Here is an 18,023-nt window from a genome sequence, read left to right as displayed (position 1 = left end):
ATGGCTACAACATGATCACGGCACACACACACAAAGTCACTACTGATCAAAATGCCATTATGCAAGGCATGACTGTATCTATAACTTTAAAAATAGGAGAAATAGAAAATACTCTTGTAATATAAACTACAAGATAATATTCAGAACTCCACTTATTAAACAATGGTCTAACCCATTCCTACTTGTTAATATATGTTAATAGCTGATCGTGGATGTCAATTTGACACATCTAATAAAAGGGAACTTAATGAAAAAAACAGCCCCCGTCAGACTGTGTGCTGTAGACATGTCTGTGGGGCATTTTCTTGACTGCTAATTGAGCCCAGACACTGAGGGAGGCACCACCCTTCGGCAGATGGATCTGGGCTGTATAAGAAAGCTGGTAGAGAGAACAAGCCAGTAAGCAGCTTTCCTCCAAAGAATCTACTTTAGTTCCTGCCTTCAGTTTTCTTCCTTGACTTCCTGCACACTCAATCTGTAATCTGAAATAAACCCTTTCCTCCCCGAGTTGCTTTTGGTCATGGAAAGCCTTCCTTTTTGTTTAAACAGAAAAGAGGAAATGGTGTGGGAAGTCCTTCTGTCTATATGTTGATTTTATTGGTTAATAAATAAAGAAAACTGGCTTGGCCTATACCATGGCAGGAAGGAGGCGGAGTTAGGAGAAGCCATGGATTTGCCGCCTAGGACAGATGCTGGGAAGTTTAGCTGGTAAGCCACAGCCCCGTGGCCATATACAGAACAATAGAGATGGGTTAGTTTAGGATATGCATTTAGCCAGAAATACGCTTAAGCTATTGGCCAAACAGTACTGCAAATAATATGGTTTTCTGAGTGGTTATTTCGTGGCTGGGCGGCCGGGACAAACAAGTGACCCTTCTCCCAACAGTATTCATCACAACAACAGAAAGCAACTATAGCAAACCTGGTTTCAGAAGACAGGGGTTGTTGGGACTGACCTGTCAGTGGTTTTTGGAAGATTTTAGAACTTTGGGCTGGTAAAACCATTGAATGCTCTGAGCTTAAAGGGCTATTCTCTAAGATCTTAAAAGCCAAGAATGCTGAAAGAAAACGCATGCTGTAGGAAGACTTGCAGCTTGTGATTACCCTCCTACTGGGGCATGGCCTCTTATACTATACATGTGGATGCAGAACCTGCGTCTGCCCCTCCTTTTAGCTGGCTGCTCATTTGGATTGTTGGATTCAACCTCTGTCCACCGTTCAAGCAGAAAATTCTGATTTGTGAGTTTACCCCCAAATAAATATCTATTTCTCAATTCTGAGCTAGTGTGGAATTTCTTTTAAGCGTCCGTTCATCAATAGGTCACCTCTTCAAATGCAGACAATGGAGGTTTGGCTGTGAAGCTTCAGAGCAAAGCCCAGACTATCCGGGCTGTTCACGTGATATTCTGGATTAAGACTATGAAAATAGCCAGTGTTGAAGAGTCATCCGCGATTATTAGGAGTACAGCATCACCGAGATGAAATTTTCTGGAAAGTATTTCCCTGAGGCCAGCGCACAATGAGGGCCAGGCTGAACTTCAAGCTGGAAGCTGAACATGACAAGATGTAAGAGCCTCACATGGTACTGGGGTTGAAAGCATGAAGAGGTCATGGAGAGGAGCTGCTGCTTTGCACCATATGGTGCAGTTGGAGTTCTTGCAGAGAGGTCCGGAGCAGCCGTAGTAAAGGTGCAGCTTCAGCTGCAGAGGAAGCCCCAGGACCAATGCTGTGGGACAGTGGTCTGGACCTTGTCACTTGTATTTTAAATAAATGCTGATTGGCCAGTAGCCAGGCAGGAAGTATAGGTGGGGAGACCAGGCAGGACGTAGAGGCAGGGCAATGCAAATTCTGGGAAGAAGGAAGTTTCAGTCTGCAGTCGTCACCCATACACAGAGGAAGCCAGACACAGAGCAAGCAAGATGTGACTGCCTCACTGAAAAAGGTACCAAGACACATGGCTAATACAGACAAGAATTATGGGCTAATATAAGTTATAAGAGTTAATAAGAAGCCTGAGATGCTAGGCCAATCAGTTTATAATTAATGTAGACCTCTGTGTGATTTCTTTGGGACTTAATGACTACAGGAACTGGGCAGGACAGAAACCTCAGTCAACAGACCAAGGGGTCTCAGAGAGAATTCAAGGTTGGCACTGTAGAGAAGGGCTGGATCCCCTGAGAGAGGCCAGGAAAAGCTACTGGGACAGAAAATCTTAGACTGTCTAAGAATGGAGGAAGCAGCTGAGCACAGCATGAGTATATTAATCCACTGCTCTCTGCTCCTGAATAGGGATGTAATGTACTAGCTGCTTCAAGTTCCTGCAGTCCTGACTTCCCACAGTGACAGGCTGCCAATCTGGAACTGTGAGCAAACTAAGCCTTTCACCCTGAAGCTGCTTTTGTAGCGGGATTTATCATCACAGCAAAGGACATGAGAGGAAGGCAGAAGACAGCAGCAGGTCTGCCGCTGTGATAACCTGACTGTGACTGTCTGTGGGAGGACTGTGAAGAACTGAGCGGGCCGTCCAAGTGCAGGCTAATTAGAGAACAATGTCAGACAGACAGTGGAGGCCTAGGTCATGAGGCTTGGGAGGAACAAGCTCAGCTAGGACCCGGGTTAAGAGTGTGTGTAGTAGTATGCATGGCTGCCTTCTGCCTGTGTCCTGAGAACTTGAATAAAGAAGTTAAAGATAAATGACTGACCTGTTTGACAAACTAGTGACCTAAAGGCCACAGAAGATATTAAGGAAGAAGTCGATTGGTTCAAGTTAAGTATTTTGTCTATAAATATCACCTTTTAAGGAAGCCTGCATTGATATGTTAAAAAGTCTAAAGCTTAGCACACAGTGGGAAAACATGCTTTGTGCCACAGTAGAACTACTTAAAGGGTAGCTCTTTATAACCTTCCTTCTCATCCAGTAAAGTATAGTATTACTCTGAAGCCTAACACAATTCACTTACTTTTAGGAGAAGAAACAATTTTTGTTCAAATGAAACGAAACACACTAACCACATACACATGACAAATGTAAGGAACAGAGCCACAGTATCACAAATAAACACACAATCTGTCTCAAGAAAGAAAAGCTAGAAACAAATTTATACAAGAAAATATGTTTTTTAAGTTATAGTTTCAAAAATACCTCCCATCTGTTTATAGGATTAGAAAAGAGTTTGTTAAAAATACAGTATTTGAAATATATCTGGAAAGACAAAATTTCTTTTCTGTACAGTGAGAAAGGAAAAAACTTCCTTGTGGAAAAACTGATATACCCAAGTTGTGACAGAAGGGGGAAAGCCAACTGCTATGTAACATCAACACAATGTGATACTCTGAAGAGAACGTTAAACCCTTTCTAGACCAAGTTAGTTAAGAGGTTTGACGGTATACCAACAGAAAGCAAGCTAGGACAGACGCTGTCTGAAAACATAAACAGAATGGCAGAGGACAGCAGGAGGAGACAGGAGGACAGTAGGCCTCTGGCCTACACATAAGAACAAACAGGTCCACAATATACCAAGGCCTGGATGGAAGGCTGCCTATGGGAGCATCTAAAGTTAGTCAGTAGGCAATAAAGAACCACCAGTCGTTTATGGAAAGTTTAAAAGCTGTATTTTAAACAATATTAATTAAGGGCTGGAGAGATAGTTCAGCTGTTCAAAAGTGCTTCCTGCTCTTCCAGTTGACAAGATTTCAGCTTCCAGCACCCATTTTGGACAGCTCGCACCACCTGTAACTCCAGCTCCAGACAACCTGACACCCTCTTCTGCACTCATGCGGAACACACAAACACACACACACACACACACACACACCACCACCACCACCACCACCACCACCACCATCAACAACAACAGCTCATACAACAACAACAGCCCATAAAAGAAAAGAGTATTAATTTCTACTAAATTTCCATTAAATGGGCCAGAAAAAGCAGGGAAGTGAGACAGGCATAGCAGTGCATGGCTGTAATCCTAGCATTTGGGAAAGAGAGGCAGGAGGAGTCTCGGCTATACCCTGGGCTTAAGGTGAGCCTGGGCTTCATAAGATCTGGCATTATAAAATAAAAACATTCTTGAGTAATTTTCACCCCTTCAGTGTGGGTAAGATCTATGACTTTCTTCTAATGAAGAACATGTGCAAGAAAAGGAATATGACTTCCATGATTACATCACGTAAGTTTATAGGCTTGTTGGCAGACTCTCTGACTCTGTTTGTGACAAAAGGATGTGGTACCCAAAGCAATTCATGGAAACAAAACAACAACAGAAAAAAAAATTGTATTTTTAAACAGGAAGCTATTGTTATAGTTCTCTTAGGCCAGGGGATTAAAGAATTAGATGGTATTCTCTTCTACCATAGTAATAAAACACAAAAAAATAGGAAATGCTAAAATTATTAAGAAACATACTCAAGATTTGTAAACAAAGCAAAAAAATTGTGAGGAAAAATAAAGGCGCAACATATGAATGAAAGAACTGACTTCCTAGTTCAGTCTTAATGTCTGCTTCAATGCTAAGCTACATCTGCAAGGCAAGCTTGTCCTATACTCATCTGATCACCAACAGGTCCACATAATAGAAGAATATCCCCAAACAGAGTTTCAATACTAATCCCAAGAGTTTTAGGCAATCATTATTTATTATTTTAAACTACTTTAAGTACCTAAAGTACTTGTATGATGCAATTAACATGCTAATGACAAAACTTAGCCGTTTGTTTGTTTCTGAAATTTCTGAAAATGGAGGCTCGTGTCCTTTAAACCCAGCACTTGGGAGGTAGAAACAGGCAGATCTCTGAGTTCAAGGCCAGCCTGGTCTACGAAGTGAGTTTGAGGTCAGGCCAGTCTAGTCTACACAATGAGACCTTGTTTCAAAACAAATAAACAAACCAAAAAACAAACAAACAAAAAACCTTAGAAATGGCTCAGTAGAGAAGAGAGCTTGCTCTCCAAGCAAGAGGCCCTGAGTAGACTGCTAGGCAACCATATAAAAAGCCAAGCAGGGCCAAACACCTGCAACCTCAGCATTGTCTCATGGCAGTAAGGCAAAGGATGGTAGGAAAAGATACCCAAGGTTGTGCTCCAGCCTCTGCATGTGCATGCTCAGGCACACGAACCTGTACATTCTGTGCATACACCACACACACACACACACACACGGGGAGAGAGAGAGAGAGAGAGAGAGATTGTGTTTGAGATGGAGAGATGCGAGAGAGAGAGGAGAGAGAGAGGAGAGAGAGAGGAGAGAGGAGAGAGAAGAGAGAGAGAGAGAGAGAGAGACAGAGAGAGAGAGAGAGAGAGAGAGAGACAGAGAGAGAGAGAGAGAGAGAGAGAGAGAGAGAGAGGATAGTCCTCAGAAGAATGAATGCTATGTTTTTCCCTGATTATGAAGAATCTATATCCAAATATAAATATACATGCATCTATATACAAAAGGAAAATAGAATGGGCACTCTTAAATGGGAGCAAGATGTCTAGAAAGAGAAGGGAGGAAAAAATAAGAGAAAGTAATGGGAGGGGAGAAAGACAAGCTTTCTCACATACAGAACCAAAGTGTGTGTGTGTGTGTGATCAATGCAGACTATTTGTAAAGGGAAAGAAGATTAGCAAGCAGGAGAGGAGGGAAGGGACAAACACAAGCAAGGTACAATGATAATAACAATAAAATCTATTATTCTATATGATGGCTAAGACTAATTGGAAAGACAAGCTGCAGAAGGTGGCTAGGCCTTAGCTCACATTGATTTTAAAATGTAATCAACCTTAATGCTTAGAACTTTAGAAAGCCAGATAAGAAACTTTATAATGAGGCTATTACATGTCTTACCTCGGAAACAGTAGCTGCGATATTAATATTGCTTGCCTGCCCGTTCATTAGGTCCATGCTTCCCTCATCAGTCCCTGATCCTATATCAACAGCAACAGGTCCAATTACTTCATGTCCAAGGCCACAAATACATTATTCCTGTTAGAAAAAAAGAAGAAATCAAAATGTGTGTCTTCCTCTAAGTTCATGAAAACAGCCATGCCACTGCCACGCTGAGGACAATCTGTCAGTCTGCTTAATTTTTTTTTCACTAAGCCACTGTGTTTGACAGATCAGAAATAGGAAGTGTGTCAACAGTCACTACCAAAGCAGTGAAATAAAAGCGCTACTTCACTCGCTAAGAGAACCTGTGAGGGAGAGAGATCAAACTGCACATGACTTAGGTAACGAAGCAAGTATCTGAAACATGTGGCAAAGTAATACATCCCCCAACTCCATGATGTTTTAAAGGTTCAGATGTCATCTCCAGATTAACAATGCTGAAGAAGCTTGCCATTGTTGCTCTACCAAGATACCACAAATACAAAAAATATTATAGGACGTGCCACAAAACCACAACACATGGTATGTTCATTTGTATAGGGCTTTAAGGTTTGTTGAGTGTCCTCCATCCGCTATCTCACTGAAAACATGGGTGAAAAGAGAATTCTGCACTTGCAGTGGGACAACAATGCCATCGCCAGTCCTACAGAACACAAAAGACAGCCTCTGGGACACCAGCAGGCAAGTGAGGAAGGAGGAACACGACTCAAAACATGTAAAGCTCTAGCCAAATATCTCTGCATTAACATTGCTATTTATTTCCACTTTACTACAATTGGAATGTTCACTTGAGAATTCAGTGTCTTTCCCAAGCAATACACCATAAATTCTTCTTTTCCATATATTGACAGGGGTAAACAGACTTAAGTTGCTTCCTAAACTTAAATATCTTACTTCGTAAAAGAAACTATACGTTAGGTATTCTACATTATTTACTATACAAACTGAAATGTCCATGATAATCCACCAATTCTATATCCTTTCTGTAACAAGTGCAGGCTCTGCTGGACCCGATGACGCAGCCTGCACTCTCAGCTAGGCAGGATCTGAGCAGGATGACCACAAGCCCAAGGGCAGAGCAGGCAACCGACTGGAGGGAGAGGGGAGGCAGGCAGCGGAAATACAGCTCACAGTAGAATGTGCCTGGGTAAGGACCTAGGTTCAACTCCGGTACAGACTTCCCTCCACCTCCCAGCTTACAGTCTACATCTGAACGCAACAAATCAGCTTTTCTGTAGTTTCCTCATGTATAAAACGGGAATCAGTAAGTGTGCACTTGCGGAGCTGTGGTGGAGAGAACTGAACTAATATGCATTTACCGACGACAAATATGCTCCTACAACAATGCAATGAGGATCATAAATTTAAATCTAACGGTTTCCAAACAAAGAAAAAGGCAAACTCTTTCAATATACCGCTGGCAATCAGAGTGTATCTGGTGAGCACCATAAGGAATCCTACCATGCAAGGAATGAGAATCTGTTTCTCAGATGGACCAAACATGCCCCCGGGGTTTCAAATGCTTCAAATCATAACTAATGACAGCAGCTTTCAACAAGCACATATTATCTTCATTTCTTCAGATTAGCCTTAGTACCTTCTAGGGACATAACACCATACGACAATTTTTAGGATATATTTCAATTAATAGGGTTTAGAAACCATTTACAAAATCAATATGAAAATCAAGAGCACAGAAATTCCTCACACTATCTCACTGCACAGGCTCCATTATCCTTATGTTATCCTGTGAAGGTGAGGCTGACATTTGCCCTGCTATACTAGAAATCAGCTTGTGCTGGGCATGAAGATATACATCTGAAACCCCAACCCTGTGCGGCCAAAGTAAGAGATCACAGCCCATGACCAGCCTGAGCTATACAAGTTCTCGGTCATCCTGGGCTACACAGTGAGATTCAATCCTAATAAATATTTTAACACCCAGCTTTACAATTCATTATACATTAAGATATTTGAATCAGGTTTTCTTGGCCTACTTTCAATTTTATTCTCAGAGAGAGAGAGAGGAAGGGAAGGAGAAAGGGAGAGAGTGTGAGAGTGTTTTGAATCAGAATCTTACTCTGCAAACCAGACTGGTCTAAAACTTTACTATAGAGCCTAAGCTGGACTCTGATTTTCTCTGGCAGCAATGCTTATTTGGTAACATAATGTTTTCAAATGATTTCCTATCCTGTGTGTGGCAGGTGACAAGAATGTGTAAGTCTAGAGATCCCCCTAGCGTTAAGAAAAAGAATTGACTTAATTGAATCTTTAACCTATTTTACAGGTTAGATACATAAATTTTACTACTATTTACTAAATAAAGGTAATACAAACTAGAAATGTTAATACATTTGAATCAGGTTTTCTTTGCTTGCTTTCAATCTCTGTGTATGTGTGTTCTGAAACAGATTTTCATAATCCAGACTGGTCTAGAACTTACTATAGAACCTAGGTTGGCCTCAAACCTATAGTAATCCTCCTGTCTCATGTCCCATGCCTGACTTTGCCAAATTTTATTATTAAAATATTTCATAAAACCAAGTTACATTAAAATCTATTATGTGGGAAACTAAAAGAAACATGATTTATTCTTTTGGTATACATCTCAAAACAAATTAAATGAGACAAATATATATTAGTTTGTTTCATTTTACTAGGGATAGAAAGTGGCACACTCATTCATGACTACAAATATCACAATAACTATTTTCTTAGTTAAGTTCACTAATTTCAACTTACTCTCTTCTAGTTCTGAAGATATTTATTCTGGCTGTCTTCTGGGTTCTTTCCAAACAGCAATGAGCCCCCAAGTAGAAAACCTTGAAATGTGAAGATTTAGATCCTTGCTTTAGTTCACAAACTAGATCATCAAACTGCAGAAATCAACCATTTAGCCTCCCAACTGCCCATCTTTTCAAGGGTACTTCCAATACTTCAAGTTGTTTGCCTTTTTCCTTTAACAAAGGATTAAAGGTGATGGGGAAATTGGCTATTAATTGGTCTCAGGGTAGGCACAGCTGCACATTCTTTCCTAAGATGATCTATGCTATGAACAGTACAGACATATTAGCCGTCTTATAAAACATACACTATTTTTGTTATTAAATTTCCTTCTATAATTTTGTTGAATATATTTTCTGGGCCTCTGAGCTGGAATTCTTCTCCTTCTACCCTATTATTCTTAGGTTTGGTCTTTTCATGGTGTCCCAGATTTCCTGGATGTTTTGTGTTACAAATTTGTTGGATTTGCTGTTTTCTTTGATCAATGAGTCTATTTCCTCTATTGTATCCTCAGCACTTGAGATTCTTTCTTCTTGTATTCTGTTGGTTATACTTGTCTCTGTAGTTCCTGTTTGTTTATCCAGATTTTCCATATCCAGCCATCCCTCGGTTTGTGTTTTCTTCATTACCTCCATTTCGGTCTTCAAGTCTTGAACTGTTTTCTTTACCTGTTTGATTGCTTTTTCTTGGTTTTCTTGGGTATCTTTGAGGGATTTATTAATTTCTTCTAACTTTTTGTTTGTCTTCTCTTCCATTTCTTTAAGGGAGCTTTTCACTTCCTGTTTAAGGGTCTCCATCATTTTCATAAGGTTACATTTAAAGTCAAAATCTTCTACTTCTTCTGGGTTAGGATGTTCAAGTCTTCTTGTTGTATGTTTGCTGGATTCTGGTATTATGTTGCTTTTCAGGATGTTGGAGGAATTCTTGCATTGGCGCCTGCCCATCTCTTCCTTCAAATGAGGCCAGCAGAGTCTTGGTGTCTTGGTCCAATCTTTGCTGTGGCTGATTGTGTACTTGGGAGTTTTTCTTGGTCTGCCCTCTCTTAGATCCCCTCATCACTGGAGCAGGCTCTCAAATCCCCTCTGCCCTGAAGCAAGCTGTGCTGGGGGATCCAAGCACCCACAGATGAAAAAGTGGGCTTGGGGGCAGGGTGGAATAGAGTAAAGAAAGCCAACAGCCAGGAACACACCCCGCTGGATGGCCAGAAAAGCTTAGAGAATTAGAGGGGGCCTGGACTCAGTTCCCCAGACCATCGGCCATCTGACCACTCACTCACCTCTCTGGATCCGCTCAGCATGGGAGCAGGGCCTCTTGCCAAGCTCCAAGGACCTCACAGACAAAAAGGCAGGCTTGGGAGGCAGGGTAGGATGGTACAAAGAAGCCCCAGTGGCAGGAACACCCCCCTCTGATGAAAAGGAGTGTTTAGGGGCAAGGTAGAATGTGGTAAAGAAAACCAGCAGCCAGGAACACACCCTACTGGATGGCCAGAAAAGCTTAGGGAATTGGAGGGGGCCTGAACTCAGTTCCCTGGGACTGTTCGGACGCACGGCCACGCACTCACCTCTCTCTGTTACTCAATTTCCTATAACAAGGAAACTAGGAGTGATATGAAATTAATTGTTGCAGTTTCTCTGGAACTATTTGGACAACAAAACATCACTAATAACTCTAAAAGGCACAAGTACTGTCTTTGCATATAACTAAATTTTATTTCCTTTAGCACCTGAAACTATACATTCACCCTTCCTTCTCTGGGTTGAGTGTTATGCTGTAATACTCATTAGGGAATATGACTAGCAGAGACTTACTGCTGCGGTCAGACGTCATTGCTGGGTTTCCCAGACACCCACTGCAGAGTTACTTCTTTAATCACCAACTCCAAGTCAAGCCTTAACATTCTGAGTAGACTAGCCTCCAGACTCCAATCTAACAAGCCTTCTAGTGTCTCCATCTCTATTCTAGCTGCAGAGTTTATACAGTTTATTCTAGTGTGAAGTTCACACAGAAGACTTTTAGTTTATACTATTGGTTTTTAAATTTTCTTTCCTTGTTTCAGACAGGTTTCTCTATGTAACCCTGGCTGTCCTGGAACTCATCTCCATTGAACTCATAGAGACCCACCTCTGCTTCCTGGGTGCTGGGACTAAAGGCGTGCGCCACCACTGCCCCAGGCATACTGTTAGTATTTATTAGTTTATATTACTTACGTTTTAATAATATAGACATGCTATTCACTGACCGGCTAAAATGCTGTGCATCTGTGAATCCCTTTTTATAGCACAATTTCCACATAACCATGACTGTGTAGTGGCGGAGGCATCTGTAGTACTGTCGTGGAAGTCTGCAAGTCCTGTGAGTCCCAGTTTGACTCAAATGCTTTTAGCACAACTGGAGTTGAGCAAAGTTATGACAGACAGCTAGTTCTTTCTCCTTTAACATTTAATTTAAGTAACATTCAAAGCCACACTTTCTGTTACTCATGGACATTCAAAGGTGTGAGCAGCAAGTGCACATGCACCAACAAGCCTACCCTACCATGTGACTTTACTTTCTGTTAACCTAAGAAAATGAGGTTAGTTCCAGATTCCAATACTTTGTTTTTATAATCAGTCATTAAAAATACTGAGTACAAATAATAGCGTACTGTTTATGACAAAGTTTAGTAAAAATAAAAATTCAGCTGCCTCTTAAAACTATTTCTGGTACAGTACTAAGTGATTATCTCTGCTATTTGCAGTTCACAAAAAGCTTTAATATTAGAAATTTCAAAAGAATGAGTTTGGGGATGTGAGGGCAATCTGGCTGCGACATTTGTCACCTCATTGATCGCCAGGGCTGACTCGGATGATCTGGCTGGCTAGGGGGGTGCCCCCTTCCTCCCTCACTGCTCCATGTGTGTCCCTCCTGAAGGCGCACACTCAGTTGAAGAGGACGACCTTCCCCGAACAGAGCAGGACCAGTCTGCTGCCAAGGGTATACGAGTACCTGTGTTCCCCTGCTAGAGCCTCCAAACAAGCTCTCAGGTCTGTATGAAAACCAAGACTCCAGACACACACCCAAATGAGGCACTGCATGTGGCAGTCTGCCTTTCTTAAAAGAAAAAAGAAAAAGAATGGGTTCTGATGAAGATCTGGGTTATAGATAGAAGGTTCCCTGCCCAATATCTCCCACAAAATGGCATTTTCACCCTGTTTATATTATCATTCCTGAATGATAATTTTAAGTTTCTTGATGTTAAAGACCTACATTTTTAAAAAGAAAATAAAAAAAATCCATTATCCAGACTGGAGAGATGGTTAAGAGCAATGGCTGCTCTTCCAGATTCCAGAGGTCCTGAGTTCAATTCCCAGTAACTCATAACCATCTATAATCAATCTGGTGCCCTCTTCTGGCATGCAAGCATGCACACAGCCAGAACACTGAATATAATAAATAAATCTTTTTAAAAAATCCATTATCCTTCATCATTGCATTCTTGTACATATAGTATATTTCACCTCACTTATCTACTTAATAAATAACAACTGAAAGAAAGAGTGAATGATTGAACAAAGCAATCATTCATAGGGTGAGATTATTACAAACCAGATGAGCAGTAAAAGTACTAGAAAATGGTGATCAAATATTACACGTAAGACTACAAGATGACAGTAAGATGTGGTCATTTAATTAACACAGTTTGACGACCATTCCAGCAACAGAGTTGACAAGATAATCTAAGAACGCGCTGCGCTTCATGAGACACTTAGAACAAGAGCTTGAATTCTAATCCCAGTAGAAGAGAAAAGACAGGGCCACTAAGAGGTAAGAACAGAACTCAGCAATCATTCTCTTTTTCCAACCCCATCCCCACCCATCTCCATTTGAAGCAGAGCCAGAGAGGTCAAAGTGTGGGCCAACATGGGAAGATGCTCTGGGGGAAAATATGTCTTAGCCTTATCTGTGTTGGCCTGGGCTTAATGTTGAGGTTAGAACAGTATCTACCCTTGCAACCTTTGTTCCGGGTACAATACCACACAGACACAGAATCAGAATTTATATTACCCACTATGGCCCAAGACCCTCAACATAAGAAGTCCACATTAAAATATGTTTACATGGCCAGGCATATCTCCATGACTTTGTGCCCCAGGACAGTCAAGACTACAAAGTGAGACTCTGTCTTAAAAATAAATATAATAAAATTCACACCAGTCACAATCCTTCAACACAAGACAGACAGTGGTAACAAAATCTGAGTAAGAACAGGTAAAAGACAATCAGACAAAGCCCCACTGACAACAACGTACTGCAAGTTAAAGAAGCAACAATGACTAGGCTGACTTCTCATGAAAAAGTACCAGATAGAGCCTACAGAACAGAAAGAACTGAAACCAACAGCCCCCCCAAAAGCAAAGAAAATCATTAAAAGCAACAAGACTTTTAAAGAAAAGTACATTCTTTACAGAAGCATCACATCAACTCTGCTGAAGAGAGAATGCACAGCATAACTAAACAGCAAAACATCACATAGAGGGGAACTGAACAGCATGTAAGAGTGGAGAACAGTACACACTAAAGTCCTAAAAGCAGGTCAAAGGAGAGATGAAGAAAGAAAGGCTATCTTTACAAATAAGGACTGGAGAGTTTCCAGAATAAAGGAGATGCACCTCTTCCTATTCAGAAATCACCACCCTCAAGCAGGATAAACAAAACAAAACATTTCTCAAGTATCACTTTAAACTGGCAAATAATTCCTTTAAAAAACGAGTGAAGTAGAGGCAAATTACTTACATAGGAGCAACAACAAAAACACAACCCTGAAGGTTTCTCAACAGCACCAACAAGAAAGTGAGATCCTCAATATGTCATCAATTCAGAACTCTGCAGTTAGCTCTCAATCAAAAGGAGGGAGAGTGAGTGGCTAAAGAGCCGGCTCAGTACTTAAGGGCGCACACAGCTCCTGCAGGAGAAACTGGTTCCCAGCACCCATGAACAGCTCACAACCACTTCTAACTATAACAGATCCCACACCTCCTCTGCCAGCTACCACAGTCACATGCACTCACATACACACCGCCCCCACCACACATGTGTATACAACAAACAAAACACAAAAACAATAAAAAAACAAAAACCTTTTAAAAGAGGCAGAACAAGGGCTGGGGATTTAACTCAGTGGTAGAGTGCTTGCTGAGCAAACACAAGACTCTGGGTTCTATCACCAGCTCTGGGAAAAAAAAAAGAGCAAAAACATCTTCAAAGAATTCATGTACCACAAAGTAGTACATACAGTAAGAAAATATAAAAACTATTAATTTCCAAAGTAGAAAAACCTGTTCTCATTCCTGTTTTAAGTTTATACAAACCGAGAGAAAATTTAGGAGTAGAAATAACTACCTTACCCATGATTATTAAAATGACTACTATTTTTGGAGCTTTGTGAAGTGTGTTAGCAATTCACAAATACTCCTAGTATAGCCTTTTCATAAACAACATTCTGCTTTTATAAAGGAATAAGCAACTTTCCATACAAAGTCAGATCACATGTCACACACATTGGATACAACAGTATAATGCACAAAAATGAGGCTAACATTTACGGGGTGCTTTCTACCAGGAGGCCATGCACTAAGTATCTTGTCCTTAATACAATTAATCTAAGAGGTAGTCTATTTTTAATTATTTATTTTATTGTGAGATTATAATTACACATGCCCCTTCCCTCTCACATACTTCTTCTTGCTCTTTTAGATTGATGGCCTCTTTTTCCATAATTGTTGCTGCATACAATGTATATGTCTATATATACATATTCCTAAATACACAAATATGACCTGTTCAATCTGTATAATGTAGCTTGTATGTATGTTTCCAGAGCTAACCATCTGGTTTTGGCTAACCAATTTGTCCTTATACCTACAGAGAGGTTTAGTCTTCATCTTGCATCAAGGAAACTTTCTTTTGCAACAAATGGCGACCATTTCAGAAAACACCAACCAATCAAAATGCAGAGCTGTGGAGCCCAGTCCCAATGGATACATACACAACACAACTACAGCATCTAAATGATGTGGATTTCCCCTCTGTATGCTGGGATTACCATTGATTAATAAAGAAAATGCTTTGGGCCTATAGCACAGCAGAACAGAGCTAGGCAGGGAGAACTAAACTGAATGCAGGGAAAAAGAAGGTGGAGTTAGAGAGAAGCCATGTAGCCCCGCCAGAGACAGACGCCAGACAGAACTTTACCTGGTAGGTCATAGACACATGGCAATACAGATTAATAGAAATGGGCCAATTTAAGATATAAGAGTAACCCAGAAATATACTTAAGCTATTAAGTAAGCCAAACAATATTGCAAATAATATAGTTTCTGTGTGATTATTTCGTTGTCTGGGCAGCACTGGGAACAAACAAGTGGCCTCCTGCTAGAGATTGGCACATCAACGTGGTCAACTATATCCACATAAAACCTGATAAAGCTTAAAGATGAATTGTAGACCCAAAAGAACAGAGTTAAGCATGGCTTTTTGGTAGCAGCATTTTCTTGGGTGGGCTCTGTTTGCTAGAAGCAAGCAGAAGCATGATTCCTTTAAGAGAGGTCTTCCTGATTTAGTGGTAGCAGAAAACACACACACAGTTCTGAATTGGTGGCTTCCTGGGCCATGCTGTCAGCATGAACTCTGGCTCTTTCAGAAGGCCAAGCATTTAGATGGGGTTCGTGAGCAGCGTGTTACAAACTGCTTAATTGCACGATATAGACCCCCTGTATACCTGGAACTGGGGTGGTGTGCACTGCTTGTAGAAGCTGTAAACATGCCTCTACCACTTTGAACTGGGCAGAGCCAAAAGGCAAAGCAGCCTTAGTCCTAGACTGCTTAACATCTTAAAAAGTGTTCCTAGACAGTAAAGGATTTCAGATACACAATAGGACAGATTCAGACATAAAAGACCCCTAAACGAGACACAGTGTGTTTAAAAAATATGCGTAGGCTTGGGAAAGAAAAGAGAAACAGCAAAGAGACAGCAAATATAATATAAAAGAGTATAGATAGTCATAGATTAAAGGAGTAAAGATAATAAAATAAATATTAAACTTATAGAAAAAGTATGTATATTATTGTGTTTTCTTTGAATTTTTTTGACTGTGAAGGAACTAAGTACAGAGAGACATTTCATTGTATGGGCTGCTAAGCTAAACCAACATATATATTTTAGTGGTATCTTTTGTTTTCACAGAAGACGAGAACCTGTGGATTAATTCCAGACTAATGTGGTTTGATGGACCAAGACCGCCTCCACGAAAGGTCGCCATGAACAACCCCAAAAATTACTTCACCCAACAAAAAACAGGAAGCAGTTTGGAGAAAACTATGTCCAAATTCCCAAATATTGTTTATAAATGTCTGTTTACATTTAAAGGGGATATGCAAGAGATTTGCATTTGGTGTGGATTTTGGTTTATTGATACAAATTTAAGGTTAATTTAATTATATGTATATTTCTGTTCTTGATTAAGGTTGTAGAAATAGGAGCGGCGGGCCGCTTCCTGCCACCGGCTAGTTTTACACCCGAAATAATTACACGGAAACTGTATTCTTTTAAACACTGCTTGGCCCATTAGCTCTAGCCTCTTACTGGCTAACTCTCACATCTTGATTAACCCATTTCTAATCATCTGTGTAGCACCATGAGGTGGTTGGTGGCTTACCGGGAAAGATTCTAGCCTACATCCATCTCGGGTCGAAGAATCATAGCATCTGTCTCACTGCCTTCTTCCTCCCAGCATTCTGTTCTGTCTTCCCCGCCTACCTATGTTCTGACCTATCAGGCCAAGCAGTTTTCTTTATTAATTAACCAATGAAACAACAGATAGATAGAAGACCCTCCTACATCATAAGGTATTGCGTGTTAATTCATTTTAAAATGTATAATTAAGAAATATAGGTTAATAGATAATCATCTATAATAGTCAAGCTTGTAGTCATGTTAGTTAGGTTTTATGGATGTATAGAGATATATTTCAGTTAGGTATTTTTCAAATCTTTCAGAGACTTTCAGAATACAGCATTTAAAATGTTTTAGTAACTTAGGACTTTTCATGACAATAAGACACATTTGCTCCTAGCAGCACTAATTACTTCAAGAGGATGATGGGCATCGAAGAGGCTCCTTATGGAATTTGCTAGCCATTTGGACAAGAAACCACTCTTTCCTGGACTGCTTGATGTTATGCTGTATGAACTGGACATGCAGATATCACTGAAAAATGACTGTTGAACTTGCCTAAAGAAAGTAAGACAGTCCTTCAGGGTTCCTGCTTCATGAAAGTGTCTGCAAGACATTCCACAGGACACAGAAGAAAGTGACTGACAAACTGCCAGACAGTTCAATGAAAGAACTGTCATTGAAATTTCCTACTTCACAGAAAAGTCTGCTGGACACTATGGGCCTGTAGGCTGAAGATGAATGCCCGAACCGTTGCAGATGAACTTTGGGTGACTGTCTAGGCAGTGAGATGTCTCTGTCAATTCTAGAGTTTTGGAAGTTGCTTACAATGCATTTTCTGTAAACTTAGGTAATATATATTATCCTTCTGGAGTCTTTGATAAAGTTGAAGAACAGATAGTTATAGTCTTCTTTAATTATGATAAAAGATGAAGTAGATATAAATATTATAACTGTAATTCTTTCTTGATACCCATTTTGTTATATGTAATTTTACTATGTTAAAATTAAAACTTTCCTTTCCATTTAGACAGAAAAGGGGAGGTGATGTGGGATTCCCCTCTGAATACTAGGATTACCATTGATTAATAAAGAAACTGCTTTGGGCCTATAGCAGGGCAGAATAGAGCTAGGTGGGAAAACTAAACTGAATGCTGGGAAAAGAAGGCAGAGTTAGAGAGAAACCATGTAGCCTCGCCAGAGACAGGCGCTGGATGGAACTTTACCCAGTAAGCCACAGCCACATGGCGATACACAGTTTAATAGAAATGGGTTAATTTAAGATATAAGAGAGTTGTAAGGAGGCTACTAGTTAGTTCCTGGCAGCTTACCCGCCAAATAATCACACAAAAACTATATTATTTAGATCACTGCTTGGCCCTTAGCTCTAGCTTCTTATTGGCTAAGTCTTACATCTTAATCCAACCCATCTCCATTAATATGTGCATTACTATGAGGTTGAGGCCTACCAGCAAAGTTTCAGCACGTCTGTCTCCAATGGTGGCTCCATGGCTGCTCCCCGACTCTGCTTCCTTGTTCCCAGCATTCAGCTTAGCTTTCCCTGCCTAACTCTGTTCCCCTATAGCTCTGCTATAGGCCCAAAGCAGTTCCTTTATTCATCAATGGTAATCATAGCATACAGAGGGAAATCCCACATC

At 40.5% G+C, this 18,023-nt stretch overlaps 1 protein-coding gene across 3 annotated transcripts in view; it reads right to left on the bottom strand.

Annotated features, from left to right (window-relative positions):
- Positions 1–18,023, bottom strand: part of Ralgps2 (Ral GEF with PH domain and SH3 binding motif 2) — a 138,482-nt gene that overhangs the window by 97,087 nt on the left and 23,372 nt on the right. For all 3 annotated transcript variants that reach the window (XM_038348648.1, XM_038348650.1, XM_038348649.1), the window contains exon 2: positions 5,829–5,966. In XM_038348648.1, coding sequence (XP_038204576.1) covers positions 5,829–5,885 — 57 coding nt within the window. In that variant the 5' untranslated portion in view covers positions 5,886–5,966. The remainder of the gene's footprint in view (positions 1–5,828; positions 5,967–18,023) is intronic.

This window comes from Arvicola amphibius, chromosome 12 (assembly GCF_903992535.2).
Source record: "Arvicola amphibius chromosome 12, mArvAmp1.2, whole genome shotgun sequence".
NCBI classification, from domain to species: domain Eukaryota; kingdom Metazoa; phylum Chordata; class Mammalia; order Rodentia; family Cricetidae; genus Arvicola; species Arvicola amphibius.
The sequence above is the reverse complement of the archived record's forward strand: the minus strand, read 5'-3'. Positions and strand labels throughout refer to the sequence as shown.